This window comes from Pleurodeles waltl, chromosome 7, assembly GCF_031143425.1.
Source record: "Pleurodeles waltl isolate 20211129_DDA chromosome 7, aPleWal1.hap1.20221129, whole genome shotgun sequence".
NCBI lineage: Eukaryota > Metazoa > Chordata > Amphibia > Caudata > Salamandridae > Pleurodeles > Pleurodeles waltl.
The window spans coordinates 1,111,853,984-1,111,870,292 of NC_090446.1; the positions used below are offsets into that span (position 1 = coordinate 1,111,853,984).

The 16,309-nt window shown below is 41.5% G+C and overlaps 1 protein-coding gene across 1 annotated transcript in view; it reads right to left on the minus strand.

Annotated features, from left to right (window-relative positions):
* The window catches only part of ACSF2 (acyl-CoA synthetase family member 2), a 599,164-nt gene that overhangs the window by 98,208 nt on the left and 484,647 nt on the right, over positions 1 to 16,309 (minus strand). Inside the window, exon 11 of the mRNA XM_069200070.1 lies at positions 9,540 to 9,647. Within this exon, the coding sequence (XP_069056171.1) occupies positions 9,540 to 9,647 (108 nt within the window). The remainder of the gene's footprint in view (positions 1 to 9,539; positions 9,648 to 16,309) is intronic.

The window sequence follows — 16,309 nt, forward strand, 5'->3', positions numbered from 1 at the left end:
TGTTTAATACCCATTTGGAACAACTAGGCCCTGAAGTGGAGATTGTTGAGAAAGCGGTTAAAAAACGTATTAAACAAGCTATCGGTTTTGTCCAGGCCCTCAATCTAATAGAGACCGAGGGGAAGAGCCCTCCCTACCAAGCTTTGATCAAGAACAAGACCTTGACTATAAAATGTAGTGACAAAGAGGGTGGCATTGTACTCATAGATACTGAACAGTATATAACGAAAATGAATGATCATAATAACTAAATCTAAAAAAATCCTACTAGGAGAATAGCCACACAAATTGGGCATCTCATGACTCGTGCTCTGCAAAATGGCCAGATATGTTAAAAAGAGCATGATTTTCTTAATGTTGCTAATCCTAAAAAGGCAAGTATAAATGGAGTAACCAAGAACACATATGAACCACCATACCAACCAATTGTGACCACTTTAGGTTCAATCGTAGAGCCTTTATCAAAATATGTAGACTCTTTCTTAAGACCTGCAGTACCTCATATTCAGACATAAATAAAGGATACCTGGCACATGATCACCAGTATGGAAGAGCATCCATTAATTCCCAACCGTGACACTTTGGTTACGTTAGACATTGAAGCTTCGTACAGCAATATTCCTCAGAAGGAGGCTTTAGAAGCAGTACAGTAGTTCACGGAAGAACATCTCAGAGAGGCCCCTAGAGACTTCATTATGGAATGTCTTTAAATAGTACTTGAGGAAAACATCTTTGAATTTGGAGGACAGCTGTATAAACAAACGAAGGGAGTCAGTATGGGAGCTTCTTGTGTACCAAGTGTAGCAAACATCTACATGGCATTGTTTGAAAAGAAATACATCCATAATGAAATTGTTCTTTTCTTTGAGTCTGTGACCAAGTGGTCATGCTACACAGACAATATATTTTTCATCTGCGTCGGTACACCTGAGAATCTGAATGAATTTCCGTTATGGCTTAATTTGTTCAATTAAAATATGAAATTTACTGCACATATTAGTCAACAACAGGTGGAGTTCCTGCATATACTAATCCGTTATAACAATTGTTCTCTAGAAGTAGATCTGCATGTGAAACCTACTGCCAGAAATATATTATTTCATCTCAGTAGTTTCCACCCTTGCAACCAGAAACAAAGCATTCCATTTGGGCAGTTTTATAGCAACGTACAAGGCTATGATACCCAAGCTAAAGTGATGAAAGAACATTTTGAAGCCCGAGGATACCCTAGAGATTGGTACGTGAAGGCTTTAAGTGAGCTAGATTTTACAGAAGAGATCACTTGCTCACTAACCAAATACAGCCGGGTGAGCCCAAGCTAGTATGCATCACAAGACATTCAGTTTTAAATAAGAAGGTTTGCCAGATTGTCAACTCAAATTGGCACATACTGAACAGCAACACAGAAGAACATCTCAAGCTCCCATAACCTATGTTTTCACACATATGAAATAAAAATCTCATGTACTATGTTGTGCGATGTCGCTTGGAGAAACGCAGGTCATTTGTGCAGAAGACGATTGATGGCAGTGATCCTGGTTTTTGGCAACTTTCAATGCATATCATGCAGGGCATGTTCCAATGCCACTGAGACAGATGTCTTCACCTTTAACAAATATACAATCCGGCTTAAAAGCTTCACCAACTGTAAGACCACAAATCCAATTTATCTCTTGATTTGTACATGCGATTTACGGTATGTGAGCGAGACGGGGAGGCCTTTTGCCACCTGCTTCTCTGAACATAAATCTGCTATAAGGACAGCTAAGGTACAAGTACCACTAGTAAAATATTATATGGAGAAGAAGCATAGTTCTCAAGACATTCAATGGCTTATTCTGGAGAAAATTAGGATAAGAGAAGGAGAGGACCCCAAAGCAGTAAGGAAAAGAAGGGAGGTTTTTTAGATTTATACCCTTGATACCCACACAAAAGGTCTCAACAGTGAAACCCTTTGGCAAAATGTATAATTATTTATAATGCTTAATTAGTGGACAGAACAGTTGAGAATGTGATTGTTCATTAAGAATAGGGCACACCAACCTCCCAATCTTAAATATTTTTATTTGTTGCATTCTCGTTCTTAAAACTCTTTCATTATGGCACATAACATCTGCGCTTGGGTACGTGTTGTGATTATAGCATGTTTAGCTTGCAACTATGTTCTATTAGTTTTTATATCATGACTCTTTCAATAAAGTTTTTACAGTGCATGCCTCCATAGGGAAGTAGATCTTTCTCTGAGTAGAAAAACATTTCTTGTCAAAGAATAGTGTTTATCTCTGTCTAATTCTAGAAGTACCTTAGCTTAGCCGGGTTTTCACACTTCACATTTTTTACCATCCCCAAGATACCAAAGATTTCTCACGTATCATCACAGGCTTTCAGTATCTTTTATCATCGGTTTCTCTGTTTAGCTGTTGTATTTCAGGAGGAGCTCTCTTTTAAGTCTTCTCATTTCCAGTATGATTGTAACTGGAAATGCATACTTGTACTGCCATTTGATGGAGTTTATTTTGACCAATGACTTTGTGTTTCACCACTGCGCATATTAGTTGCTCAATGTTCACCAGTAGCACATGGTATGTTTTGTTCAGTTTAGCCGCCTATGGGCTTTGACATTGCATTAGCCATTACATTCTGTATTCTGCCTATTGGCTTTGACATGCTGTATCCAGTCTAGCCGCCTATTGGCTTTGACATTGCATTCCTATTGGCTTTGACACGATGTATTCAATTTAGCTGCCTATTGACTTTGACATGCTATTAGATATTCTGCCTATGGGCTTTGACATGATATTATATATTGCATTTTGTATTCAGCTTAACTGCCTATTGGCTTTGACATGATATCATATATTACATTTTGTATTCAGCTCCGCTGCCTATTGGCTTTGACATGATATCATATATTACATTTTGTATTCAGCTTAACTGCCTATTGGCTTTGACATGATCTTATACATTGCATTTTGTATTCAGCTCAGCTGCCTATTGGCTTTGACATGATATTATACATTGTATTTTATATTCAGCTTAACTGCCTATTGGCTTTGACATGATATTATATATTTTGCATTTTGTATTCAGCTCAGCTGCCTATTGGCTTTGACATGACACTAGACATTGCATTTGATATTTAGGTTAGCTGCCTATTGCCTTTAACATGACATTGCATTTGATATTTAGGTTAGCTGCCCATTGCCTTTAACGTGGAGTTAGACATTGCAGTTGAGAATCCAAGCTGTATTTTTCCAAGCTGTGTTTTTGCACCAGAGAACCAAGATGTTTTTCTCACAGTAGACTAGACATGATAAGAGAGAGTACATGGTGTTGTTCTCTCTGCTTGAGCTTGGGAACAGGAGTAGTCTTGGAGACCTGGCCAGTCTCCAAAAGGCTTGCTCAGTTTCCCAGGTCTGAGAGGAGGGGGCACACCTTTGTAACGAATGTAACAGGCTGCAGAGGGTCAGATTCGAATCTGCCGGACCTCGTGCTGGAGCTTGGCGCCAGCTGGCAGCAATCCCGTGTGGGTAGATGAATCTCTTTCTCGCGGCTGACAGGGGTCATCAGCTTGCAGACCTTAGAAAGATGAAGCTGTGAATAGTTCCCACACGGTGAAGTATTTGTTTTGCTTTGCATTCAATATCTTATAAATATAACCTGCTGTGTATATTGCAAACTGATATATTTTGTTTGATTAACGCGGACTTGAAAGCTACTAATTCGTCATTCATAAATATTGTGGTTGGGGAAGAATTAACAACAATAAAAGTCTTCTTTGACCTCAGAAGTGCATTTCTGTTGTGTTATGTTAGTGCTTAGAAACTAGATAAGAGGAAAGCACTACAATACTTCAACATGGCCGCTACATTAACTGGCGGGTCTTGAGGAGGATTTTTTGCAGAGGTAGCTCTACCCCTGGTTCCTCAGGTGCCTACTGTACCTAGCACACCACATTTTTTTTAACAGCAAACAATTTTTGTTATGATTAGGGTATCAGAGACCCCTTATGTTTCATTGTGGGTTCTCAGTATTTTTTATTATATGCTTTTATGTTTGTTACCTGTTTTTCAGGAGGGGCATCCTTTTGGATTTCATGTTTTTAGTACTATTGTGGCTGTAAATGGATGTTCCAATATGACCGCTATACTAATGGTCTTGGGGAGGGTTTTATTTTGGAGGTAGCTCTGTCCCCACCTTCCCCAGAGCCCATTATCGTTAGCACATCTATATCTAGTAGAGGTGGAATCCTGACAAAGAATGCGAGGTGTACCGTGTGCTTGCATATGGCGTGGCGAGGATTTTAAAAGAATACAGTGAGTACGTAATGATTATAGAGCAGTGGTTCCCAACCTGTGTTCCGGGGACCCCCAGGGGTCCGCAAAACCTTCTCAGGGGGTCCGCGACTGCTTAGAAAATTAAATAATATTAACAGATTAGGTCCCCAGCTTTCAGTAATGACTCAATCGGGGGTCCCCGGATTCCAATAATAATTCAGTGGGGGTCCTCGGGTTCCAGTAATGATAAAGTGGGGGTCAACAGAAGTACAAAGGTTGGGAACCACTGTTATAGAGAGAAGATCTCTAGGATGGAGAGAGACATTTTTAGTTGGCTGCCCTACTTTCTCAGTAAATTCTCCTCTTAATTACAATAGAAATCCTTTGAAGGCCCTGTAATGATTACTGGACCTGTGTTATTAAGAAACAATGTATATTTAACCAGTATTTTGAAACATGCTTGTATTGCAAGGTGCTTTCGAGAACCGCTAAGTCTCGATGAAGGACTTTTATTAGCTGAGATCATGGCTTGGTCGTTTAATGCTTAACTGGACCCCGTGTTAATAAGAGGCAATGTGTATTCAATCAACATTTTGGGAAGGTGTACATAACCCAGTAAAGCTTGTATTGCAAGGCGTTTTTGATACCCGTTAAGCCTTGATGAAGGACTCTTATTAACTGACATCACAGCTTCCCTTGTCTTGACTTTAAATTGTCTAGTGCTTGTCTAACCAGCCAATTACAGGAAACAGTGGATTAAAGATTGTCTTTGGCTGGGGCTTACCTAAGACACGCTGACAGCCCTGGAGTTTATGAAATATCAGCCCCATTACAGTTCTATTGTTACATGGGTGCAATATTTATCGCATACTTTTATAGATCTTTATCCGTCATGTTTTTTAGCTGTTCGCAGTCCCTGTTACTGTCTAAAAGCCGGGTTAGTAACTCCGACATTTGATGTAAGATTCTATCAGCAAAGTATTTAGACATTGGGTATGTGCTACCTCCTGAGTGTTCCAAAGATTTCATTTGAGAAACGCTAGTACTACTTAACTGTTTTCACAACCTCCTTTTGTTTTCCTCGCTTCACAGCATCTGGTCATTTGTCCAGTCCTTAAAAGAACTGAGAGTATCTTTCTATCTTCAGCATTGCGCTCTAAGGTTTTATATTCTAGAGTGTGGCATGAGAGTTAAATCCCTCGTAAACATGGTAGGCAGACATGGTATGAGGGCCTTGAGATATTATTCAGATATTTATTAAGAGCACAAGCATGTGAAACACTTTTTTCTTCTATATATTCCTCAAAGGAGCGCCAAAAATGTTTGCATAATTTTATTGGGCAATATTCTTCTTTTTTCCTTTCACTGTGGCCTTTGTAGTGGCATTTTGACTTTGTTCTGTAACAAGCACACATGTTTTCTTATAGCTAGTCTCCAGGTGAAGGTTCTGACTCAGTGTTTATTGATACAATGTAAAACGTATGGCTCTGTAAAATATTTGATTTAATTTTAGGTTACTTTCATGGGATGTACCACTGAAGTGGTTTTCCTGAAGAAGGCATGGATTCGCCAAAACGCGCATAGAAATCATAACTGAAGCCACAATATTGAAATATATGATACAAGCTACAATATTGAAAGAAGAAACTGAACAAAACCTAACATAACATCAACAGAAGATTGTATTATAAATTAAGGAACGGATGAATTAAAAAACTGTTTAGAAGTGTCATATGTATTTCATGCAGAAATTTGTGATGTTTTGAAAGTATAATTATATCACAGATTTACGTTGGAGAATATGAGAAGTGAGAGAGAGGTATGTATGACAGTAAGAGAATGTGTGTGAGTGAATGTTGTGGCAGGATGGACATGGTTTTTAAAATGTATTGACTCAATGTTTAAGTTTGGTGCCCAAGACGTAACGGTTACGTCCTCGTTTGCACCGCTCAGGTGCCGACGACGTAACCGTTATGTCCTGCTATGGGCGCTCGGCCCAAGCACCCCCCCCCCCCCACCTCCCCATTTGGCAATTGCACGCTGACCTCATCGGAGGCCGCCCCCACCGCGCTGCATTTCTCTTCCGATCCTGGGGCTGGGGGCAGCACAGAGACATGAAAGGAAAGGAAAGGCTTTTCCTGTCCTTTCATGTCTCTGTGAGCATTTCTGCTGCCCAATTGTGAAGCGATCTGGCAGCAGAAATGCCCACTAGACACCAGGGATGTTTGTTTGTTTACTATTTATGTATAAGGGGAGCAGCCCCTTTGGCAAGGGCCGCTCCCCAGGGGGGCAATATATCAATAGGCTTTTTTTGCCCTCCTGTCAGAAACATCAGTTTCACACAAGGTGAGCGTCCCCTTAGGCAAGGGTCGCTCTCCTGGGGGGGGGAAACATTTTTTAGCCCACTTCTGCCCCCTTTGGGGGCAGATCAGCCTATTTTAATTAGGCCGATCCTCCAGGGATTATTTTTTTTTTTTTTACAGATGGGGAGCGATAGGCAAGGGACGCTCAACTGGGGGGCAAATTTATTTTAGGCCATTTCTGCCCCCTTGGGGAAATTGATGCTTTTGAAGTAAACTCCATATGAGTAAGCTCCCCATGATTTATTTCTTGCATTGCAATCATGGGGATGTTAATTAGTTCTTCCTAAAGACTACCATTTGGCTGATGGTAGGGCGAGGGGTAAGACTACAGTTTCTCTTTTTTTAAAGGTGAAGACGTTTCTAGGTCAAGCTTTCCGTTTTGCCTGTCCCTGATTACTGCTTCAGGGCAGCTAATGTCCGTGAGGTGCAGAAACTCACTTCATTGTGCCCTTGTAGTGGGTACTCCAGCTTGGAAACTTAAACAAAGTCTATGCCTGGAGATCAGTCAGAGAAGGATACTTGAAACAAAAGGACCCCAAACCAGTTCTGAAATATGAGGCAGTGGATCCACCTGCACTATCTATAAAATGTGTTTTAAAGTGGGATCTTTATCTTCCACTTAGTTCCATCTAGAAGCTCTTCATGGCCAAGGAAGAAGTGTTTACAGAGTACTTGAAGGACTTCTGTGTTATTAGGGCTGTTGTCTGCTGACAGCCAGTCTCCCAGAAGCGAGGACATATCGCCTGATGTCTGCACGTTGTATAGGAGGAGTGGAAGGTCTACATAGTGTCTAGATGTTTGCTTGCCTGCTGATGAAGGGAAAGAGTCTGCCTGGTCCTGCAGGAGTAAAGACTGACCAGCAGGAAAAGCCCAGTGTGTTTTTAGCAAGGGGTACACAAGAGAAAGCAGGAGAGTGCCTCTTCCTGCCTCTTCCTGCAAGTGGGTTCCTAGGATTCCTTCTGCAAAAGACGGCCATGATTAACCTTCTGTGTGACCCCTTAGACTGCTGTGGGCCACGATTCAGTGCTGCCACCACCGACATCATGACACTGCCCTGCTACTGAGTTTAAGCCAATCAGCCTAAGTAGACTGCAAATACCAGAACCGCATGCATGGGATGGACTGAAATGGGGTGAGCTGGATTGAATTGGAGTGGAGTGGGCTGAAACAGAGTGGGGTGGATTGGATAGGGGTGGGGTGCAGTGGGGTGGATTGGAGAGGGGTGGGGTGGACTGGAGTGAAGTGGATGCGATTGAAGTGGGGTGGATTGGATAAGAATGGGGTTGAGTGGGTGGATTGGGTTGGACTGGATTGAACTGGGTTGGTTTGGTGTAGGGTGGATTGGACTGGAGTGGGAAGGAATGCACTGGAGAGGTGTAAGGTGGAATGGATTGGAATGGGGTGTATTGGAGTGGGATTCATTGGGGTGGAGTGGAGTGTACTTATGCAAGGTTTACTGGATTGGAGTGAGGTAGATTGGATTGGGCTGTATTGGATTGGTGTGGGGTGGATTAGAGTGGGGTGGATTGGGGAGGAGTGGGGTGGGTAGATTGAAATGGGGTGAGGTGGATTAGATTGGGGTGGATTGGAGTGTGGTAGATTAGATTGGTATGTGTGCATTTAGCTGGAGTGATAGAAGTGGGGTAGATTGGATTGGAGTGTGTGGAGTGATTTGGGGTGAGGTGGATTGAATTGGGGTGGTTTGCAGTGGGGTGAATGTGACTGAGGTGGAGTGAGTTGGACTAGATAGTACTGGAGTTGGGTCAGTTGGAGTGAACTGGAGTGGGGTGGATTGGACTGGGGTGGGGTGGACCAGATTGGACCGGTGGTGGACTGGAATTATTGGATTGGAGTGGGGTGGATTGGACTTGAGTGGGGTGAATGTGGAGTGGATCGGGTGGTCTGAATGGATTGGATTGGACTGGAGTGCGGGTAGACTGAACTGGGGTAGGGTGGATTGGATTAAGGTAGAGTGGGGTGGATTGGAGAAGATACGATTGGATTGGAGTGGGGTGGATTGGCGTGGAGTGGATTGGAGTGGTGTGGACTGGATTAGAGTGGGGTGGATTGGAATGGGCTGCTGTGGGTGGACTGGGGTGGTGTGGGTGGATTGGAGTGGGGCGGAGTGGGGTGAATTGAAGTGGGGTGGGGCAGATTGGAGTGGGGTAGATTATTTTGGATTGGAGTGGGGAAGATTGTTTTGGATTGAAGCGGGGTAGATTGCTTTGGACAGGAGTGGGGCAAATTGGAGTGGGGTGGGTTGCAAGGACTACAGTGTGGTGGATTAGAGTGGATTGGGGTGAGTGGTTTGGTTTGGAGTGCGGTGAATTGGTCTGCGGTCAATTGAACTGAATTGGGTGAATTGGATTGGAGTGGGGCAGAGTGTATTGAGGTGGGGTGGATCGCACGATTATGTGTTAAAACATAATTTCAGATATTACACCTAAGAAAGATACAGGCCCATATTTATACTTTGTTAGCGCCGCAATTGCGCTGCTTTTTGACACAAAAGAGGCGCAAACTTACAAAAAACAATTGTATTTTGGAGGTTTGCGCCACTTTTGCGTCAAAAAGCGGCGCAATTGCGGCGCTAAAAAAGTATAAATATGGGCCACAATGTTGATTTGAAATATTTACAATAAGAATCAATCAGTGATTGGTCCCTACTCCACAGACTGAAACAGAAATTATATTTGGCCTGCAGTGACAAATTACTTGGCGTGAAAGAAGAGTGCCACACAAGCCAACAAATGGTGCACAACGGGCAGGCTCCAAGCCCTTTTTAGTTAATAGTAGTCTCGCTAGCGAGACACATGCGCTAGCGCATGCCCTTGAAGGCTCAACCCTAAAAAGTACACGGCACTGTAGTATAAACAGGAAGACTGCAAGCAGGCATTACTTCAGTGTGGGGAACGACGGCGCCAACAGTCTGTGTTTTCCGGAAGTAATCATCATGTGGAAATCCCAGGAAGACGACAGGGCTGTTTTCTGTGCTACCATAAGCAACCTGCAGCAGAAAATAGAAAGATATCACAAAGAGTGAATCAAACAAGTCAAAGACGAAGGAGAAGCACAGTAACATGAAATAAAATAGAAAACATCCTGACCAACTGAAAAGGGTGACCTACACTTACCTTTATACCTAGGTGCACCCTTATACAGGGGCATAGCTACGACTGATGCACCAGGTGCAGTGGCACCTGGGCCAAGGGACCGGAGGAGCCAAAGAACCCTGAAAATTGTTGTATTTTACTATGCTGACAGCAGTCAAAGGGGACATTTTTACTGATTGCACCAGGTCCCTAACATCATTGCTATACTTCTGCCTCTATTCCCTTAAAGAGTGTGTGAATAATTCCAAAGCCAGATAATAAAAAAACAATGTTTCTATGCCCTTGAAAATAGCATGAAATAACCTAAGCTATGAGGAAAAGGAGATCTAGGTTCACATACATCAATAAGGAAGGCAGCAACTAATGTAAAGCCAGAGCAAAGCAGAGCTCTTTCGGTCTGTATGCCTTCAAAGAGACTTTACAACAACCCAAATAAGGAGGGAGAAATGCAGCTAGATTCCCTTCCTTGTCCTCAGGGAAAGCATGAACCACTCCAAAACCAAAGGAAAAGGCTCACTCGGTCTTAGTGACATCGGAAAGAGCATGATCCAACACAAATATGGAGTACTAGCCTTTTCTCCAGTCCTGCTGACTAGAAACTAGATTGCTCTTCCAAATCAACTCTTTTGTAGTCTAAATGAGTTTGATACATTGTTATACAATTTACGTAACGTGCAATAAATAAACACAACGTTTTCCATAACAATTTTACAATAAGAACTCAAAGACAAATGCAAAACCAATTCATTAATCATGAAAAAGTGCAGTTTGATGACAAAATAAAGGCACCAAAATATAAACAACTTTAACAGGAGAAAAAGAAGAGGGAGAAAAAGAGGAGTGAAAAGTTAGAGAGAAAAAGAAGGGAAAGGAATTGTGAAGGGAAAAAATAAAACAAAAAATGTACTGCTCTTGCAATTCTGGAAGATTACTATGAATTTAAGGAGGTTTAGAATCGTTTACATTGTCAGTTAATCTTTGATTACGGTAAAATAGGTTCTACACGAGTAAAACGTAAATGGAGACCACCCAATGTCTCCTTCGTCTAAACTCTAAAGGATCCAATTTATCTAACTTGAAACTATCTATTTTATGGTTGGAACATCCACCATTTCACCAGGCAATATGTGATATTTACATATTATCCTTCCAATTCAGCGTAATTGGAATTGCAGTATGTAAATCAACTATGATATTTTTCCAGTTTTTTTAAAAATAAACCACCAAATAAACTATTATTATAATGAAGACAGTTGCAGTACCTGCTACAGAATGGTCTACCATTTTGTGAATGGAGTGCAGAAAGCCCTTTAACGCAGCAACAAAACAGTCTACAACAAAATATGTTATGAATCTAAAAACACAAGTACATATTCAAGAAATGATAGTCTGCTCAAATTATAAATCTGCTCATTTGGCTAACTATTCTGATAGCTAGAAAAACGCACAAATCATACAAAATGACTACACACCTGTCAACAGGATTACAGATTAGCTTTGATGATCTAATTAAAGGAATTCCATGATTTTTGTATTCTATTTAAGACTACACTGGGGAGTTCAAGATAGAACATTTAATAGCCAGGGGTCACTCTTGTTTGATGTCTGGTACCCAGGATGTCTCCACTTGCATTTTAACCAGAAGAGTTTATAACCCTTTACTGCATGTAGTTTCTTCTCTCATTTTCATAGATAACACAATTTTATTTGGAAAATGGTAAATGTTGCTATAAATAGATATTGTTTTACTCAACCAACGAAGCAAGCTATTAAAGGTGTGCCATCAGCCCTACTGTACATTTATCTGGCTTGTCGCAAAAGGGAACTACGACACTAAAAGGCACATTGGAGTGCCGTGATCATTCCATAAGGAACATAATTAAAAACATTTCCAACACAAAAGGCTAAAGGGCCTTGGGTGACAAACTTTGACTACTTCCTTTTCACAGAACCTTCTACAGTGATAAATATCAGATGAAAATGTGAGTTTGGAAACAACTGAGTAAGATTAATACTCAACGATTCTTCTGAGAAACCATCAGTCACCAACAACATATACAACAGCAGTATATAGCAATTAGAGGGCGTTATATAGGTTGCAATTCTGGAGGCTTACTCTCTTTGCATTTTCCTTTCAAATGAAACCACCCAGTGTAGAGAAAAAAAGGTCTTTACCCTGCCCTGCGTCACTAGCAATCACCAACAAAAGTCAGTCTAGAATGTTGCTTTGCTTGATGATTTCAACTGGGGTGTTTGAGATCCACTGTTACACTGAGTGGCCACTTCAATTGTTATATATCACAAGGTGGGCTACCCAGTAACCCCCGATAGCTTGAGTATCAGCCTTACTGAAGGCAATGTGCCAACAAGAGGATCGTTTTGAAAAGCATAAGAAATACATTCGGAAAGTATGCCCCAGAATGGTGATAATACAGAATTACACTACAGGCAGAAATACCCTGCAACTGATCATATGAATTAATCAGGAAGGGAACAGGTGTACTCAACATTTGATTAAAAATACTAAATGTATTATTCGTATTCGGGAATAATACAGTGATGTGGGGTATAGTTCCACAGAACCAAAACACGCAGCATTTGCTGACTGTTACTCATTTGACTGACTCTGTGGAGCTTAAACTAATTTTAACCATTTCAGATTGTGACTCTGATAATAAGTACATTTGCATGTTTTAGTCATTTAGGCTCATAAAACCTAAACGCTAAACCAAGGTTGTACACTATGAACAGCCTGATTTAAAATCATCTCTTTGGGTCAACTTCAATCTCCCTATAAAACATTTGGCCCCGAAGATGATCTTGTGTGCGGCTAACAATTGAGACAGAAACATTGACGTCTGCTCCAATACTGCTGCATAAATCTTCGGCTCCCCAGATGAATAAATGCATACAATGGACTCATTCCACACATGGGCTGTTCAAAATATTTGTCGACTTTGCCCTATTTGCACATGGTTAATGTATGCAGGGTTTCTGTCTCGTGTACTTTATATCTTGTATTTATCTCTGAATAAGAAGAATACATAAAATGTTGTTAAATCAAATGTTGCGTTCGGCTGTCCCCTTCCTGGATAATTCATACGATCAGTCCCATGGCATTTTTGCCTCTAGTTCAATTCTATACTGCCACCATCCTAGTACAAACTATCCAGATTTACTTTTTTATTTTTCAAAACAATTCCCTTATTGGCACATTACCTCCATTCCATTGTTACTTAATGGTCATCTTCATTACACTTGGTCCTATTCATCCTCGTATCATTCATTACTTTTAAAGTCGGGATTCCTCTCCTCATATAGGCAAACAACCACGAAAGCCGTGCAGGATGCCATGTCCTCCCCTGCTTGACGCCATAAGGTCCATCCTACCCAGTATTACTACTGGTAAGACCAAGGCTGAATACTGAAGGTTGTAACCAAGGTAGGGTGTACGGGACATAGTAACTGGGATGAGGACAATAACAACTAGGAGTACTGAAGATTACCTGTAATTAATTGAAACATACCTTCCACGTCTTTCTCTGGTTCCCAGTCATTTCTTTCGGGGAATACCAAAGCAAAACAATGGCCTTCATTAACGTACACACACACACTCATTACTATAAAACACTATCATGCTGCATCAAAGTGACTGATTTGTAATAAAGCAAAAAAAACAAATATTCATGACAAAACTGAAGTCAGAACTCCAATACCTAAATTCTTTCTCTCATTTGAAATATTTCACAGTCTGTAATTCTGAATAAAGGTGTTCATACTTACCTAAGTGGCTACTCTGCATATCTGACTAAATTGACCTTCATAGATTTGTGTCCAGAATGCGGTCATTCTCTTAGTAGAGCATCCTTCTAATTCCAGACATGAAGGGTACTTCAGGTAAAGAATAGGCTAAAGCTACTGTAGAAAACGTATCCATCTACTAATTGCAGAATGTTATCCTCCAAATGCATAATTTTATCCATCTACTAATTTACAACTTAGATGCTTTCTTCCATATGCATCTGTATGGAATTCCTAAGCGGTCAAGATCCCTCAAAATAAATCTTCAAAATCCAATATCCAAAATTTCCAACTAATGCCAAGCCTCCTCCTCGGGAGAGAAAGAACCAAACATTGGCAAAACCACTACTTGAAATTCATGTAAAGCTGAAGCTACTTTTGGACTAAAAGCTAGACCAAGTCTTAAAATTATTCCATATATCTTAAAGGATGAAAATGCCTCCCTAGCAAGAAGGGTCTATATTCATCAGCCCTTCTGGCTGAAGAAACTGCTACTACAAAAGCTACCTTCATATTAACGCACTAAGGGCCTGATTAGGAGTTTGGCAGATGGTTTGCACCACCCGCCAAACTTCTGATGGGGAGGTTGCCACCACACTGTCTACGTCCCCGCCAGACTCATTAAGAGTTTCCCGCTAGGCTGGCAGGTGGAAGCCTTGGTTTCCACCTGCTGGCCCAGCGGAAACAGGCTACAGCATTGTCTCTGGCTCGTATTCGAGCCAGCGGCAATGCTGTTGTCAGCAGGCTGCAGCAGCACCCTCGCAATGTTCACTATGATGGTGCTGGGCAGGGGGGCCTACACTGCCCATGCCAACTGCATGAGAGGTGCAGGGCCCACCTGTGGCCCCCTGGACCTGTTCTCCACCAGTCTTTTCATGGTGCTCTTACTGCCACGAAAAGGCTGGAGGAAACAAGGTGGTAATCCGTAGGGCAGCACTGCATGCAGCTCTGCCCTGGCAGATTAGGATCTCCACCACCGCCAGACCGCAGGGATCCAAGATCCGTGCGGTTCCTTGCGGGTCGGACCATCAGGGTTATTATGTGGCAGTCGTAAGACCCACGCACTCGTAATGAGGCCCTTAGTATCAACTGATTCTAGGAGTTCAAACAGGTGTTTTAGTAGAGCATTCAGAACCAAAAGCAAATCACAAAAATGTCTCACTCCTGTACTGGAGACAAGCTTTTTAGAAAACACCACAATACATCTTAATAGCTGCCCTTTATGCTGCTAGATTGGAACTTGTCAGTTTTTGCTCAAAACCATCCCACAGAAACTGCAACATCATAAACATATGAAAATCTACCAGGATAGAATTATAATTAATGCACCACTTCTAAAAATTCCATCAGTGTCTAACATAAGATGTTAATGTTGAAGGGCTATGGGATTCCTGAATTGTAATAGCTAAATGTGTTGGGATCCCTTTATTCTTTAACACCCTCCTCTCAACCTCCAGATCCTTTAACATAATCTTTGTGGAAGGAGAATGACTGGAGATTGCAGATAAGATGGAGACAGAGGAAGAATTGAATTAAGCTGAACTGAAAGGGATCTCAGAATTAGGAACCAGATCTCTTGGGCCAAAACGGAACCAATAAAGTTATTACCTGTTGTGTCTTTGCAGCTGTGCTAATATTCTGGGGATTAGAAGGAATTCCTAAAAACATTTGGTTGGCCATGTTATGGTGACAGCATCCATCCCACATACTCACACCACCACACTACAAGAGTAATACCAACAAGATTTGTATACAGGGGAGAGGCAACCCGATCCAAAAATGGCTTGCTGAACTTCCTGCTAATTTTCTGAAAGAATTTGCTGGGCAGAGTAATACTTGTGTTGAGGTTTAGATCCTGCTTAATTTGCCAGCTTGGACATTCTCTTTCCTCTTATATGTACCACTGTCAGTGATAATAGATGCTATTGTACCAACTGTACCTGCAGTGCTAATTTGTGGAAAGGGATCTGGATTATGCACCCCTCTACTTGTTTATATTTACTACTGCCACCTTTTTGTCTGATCTGGTGATCGCATTTTGATGTAAAATTCATTCTCGCAAACAAAACACTGCCTTGCAAATAGCTGCTAACTCCCTCCAACTGGAAGGGCAACACCTCTCCCTCAGTGACCATCTGGCATGGAATATCACAGTCCCTACGTCTGCACCCCATCCAAAAGTGCTGGTGTCTTTTAGAGTGCATGCCCTGGCAGGGGTTAGAAAAACTATGTTGATGTCCATTCATCGACTTGGTCCCAGAGAAAATTTAGTCTTGTGATGACACTAGTTGGCATTTTGGAATTTTCAATAGACGTCCATGATGCCTTTGGCAGGCACATGCTATTCTCATCCCCTCAACATCACACTTTGAAGGTGCATGAAGCAACTAGCCATTGAGGTAAAATCCTCCAACTTTCTGATTTAAAGAGGCCACTAGTGGAGCTGTAACATTCGTGAACATTTGATGGGAGGGCTTTCACTCCAAGACCTTGTACCAGTAATGCCTCTTATGCTGAATGCAGAAGCTTAAGATACTTCTGGTGTTTGGCATCAATCGCCACATGGAAGAAAGTATCTTGTAAATCCAGTGTTATGTTATTTCATGAGAAGTGAAGGGAATTATTCTCTCAAATGTCTCCAATTAGAACGGGAAAAAAATCATCCAAGGTCATTTCTGCTTTGGGTATTGATAATATTGTTTTTTCACCAATAGAGACTGAATTGCAAGATTTAAAACCCTTCTCTTTCCTTAGT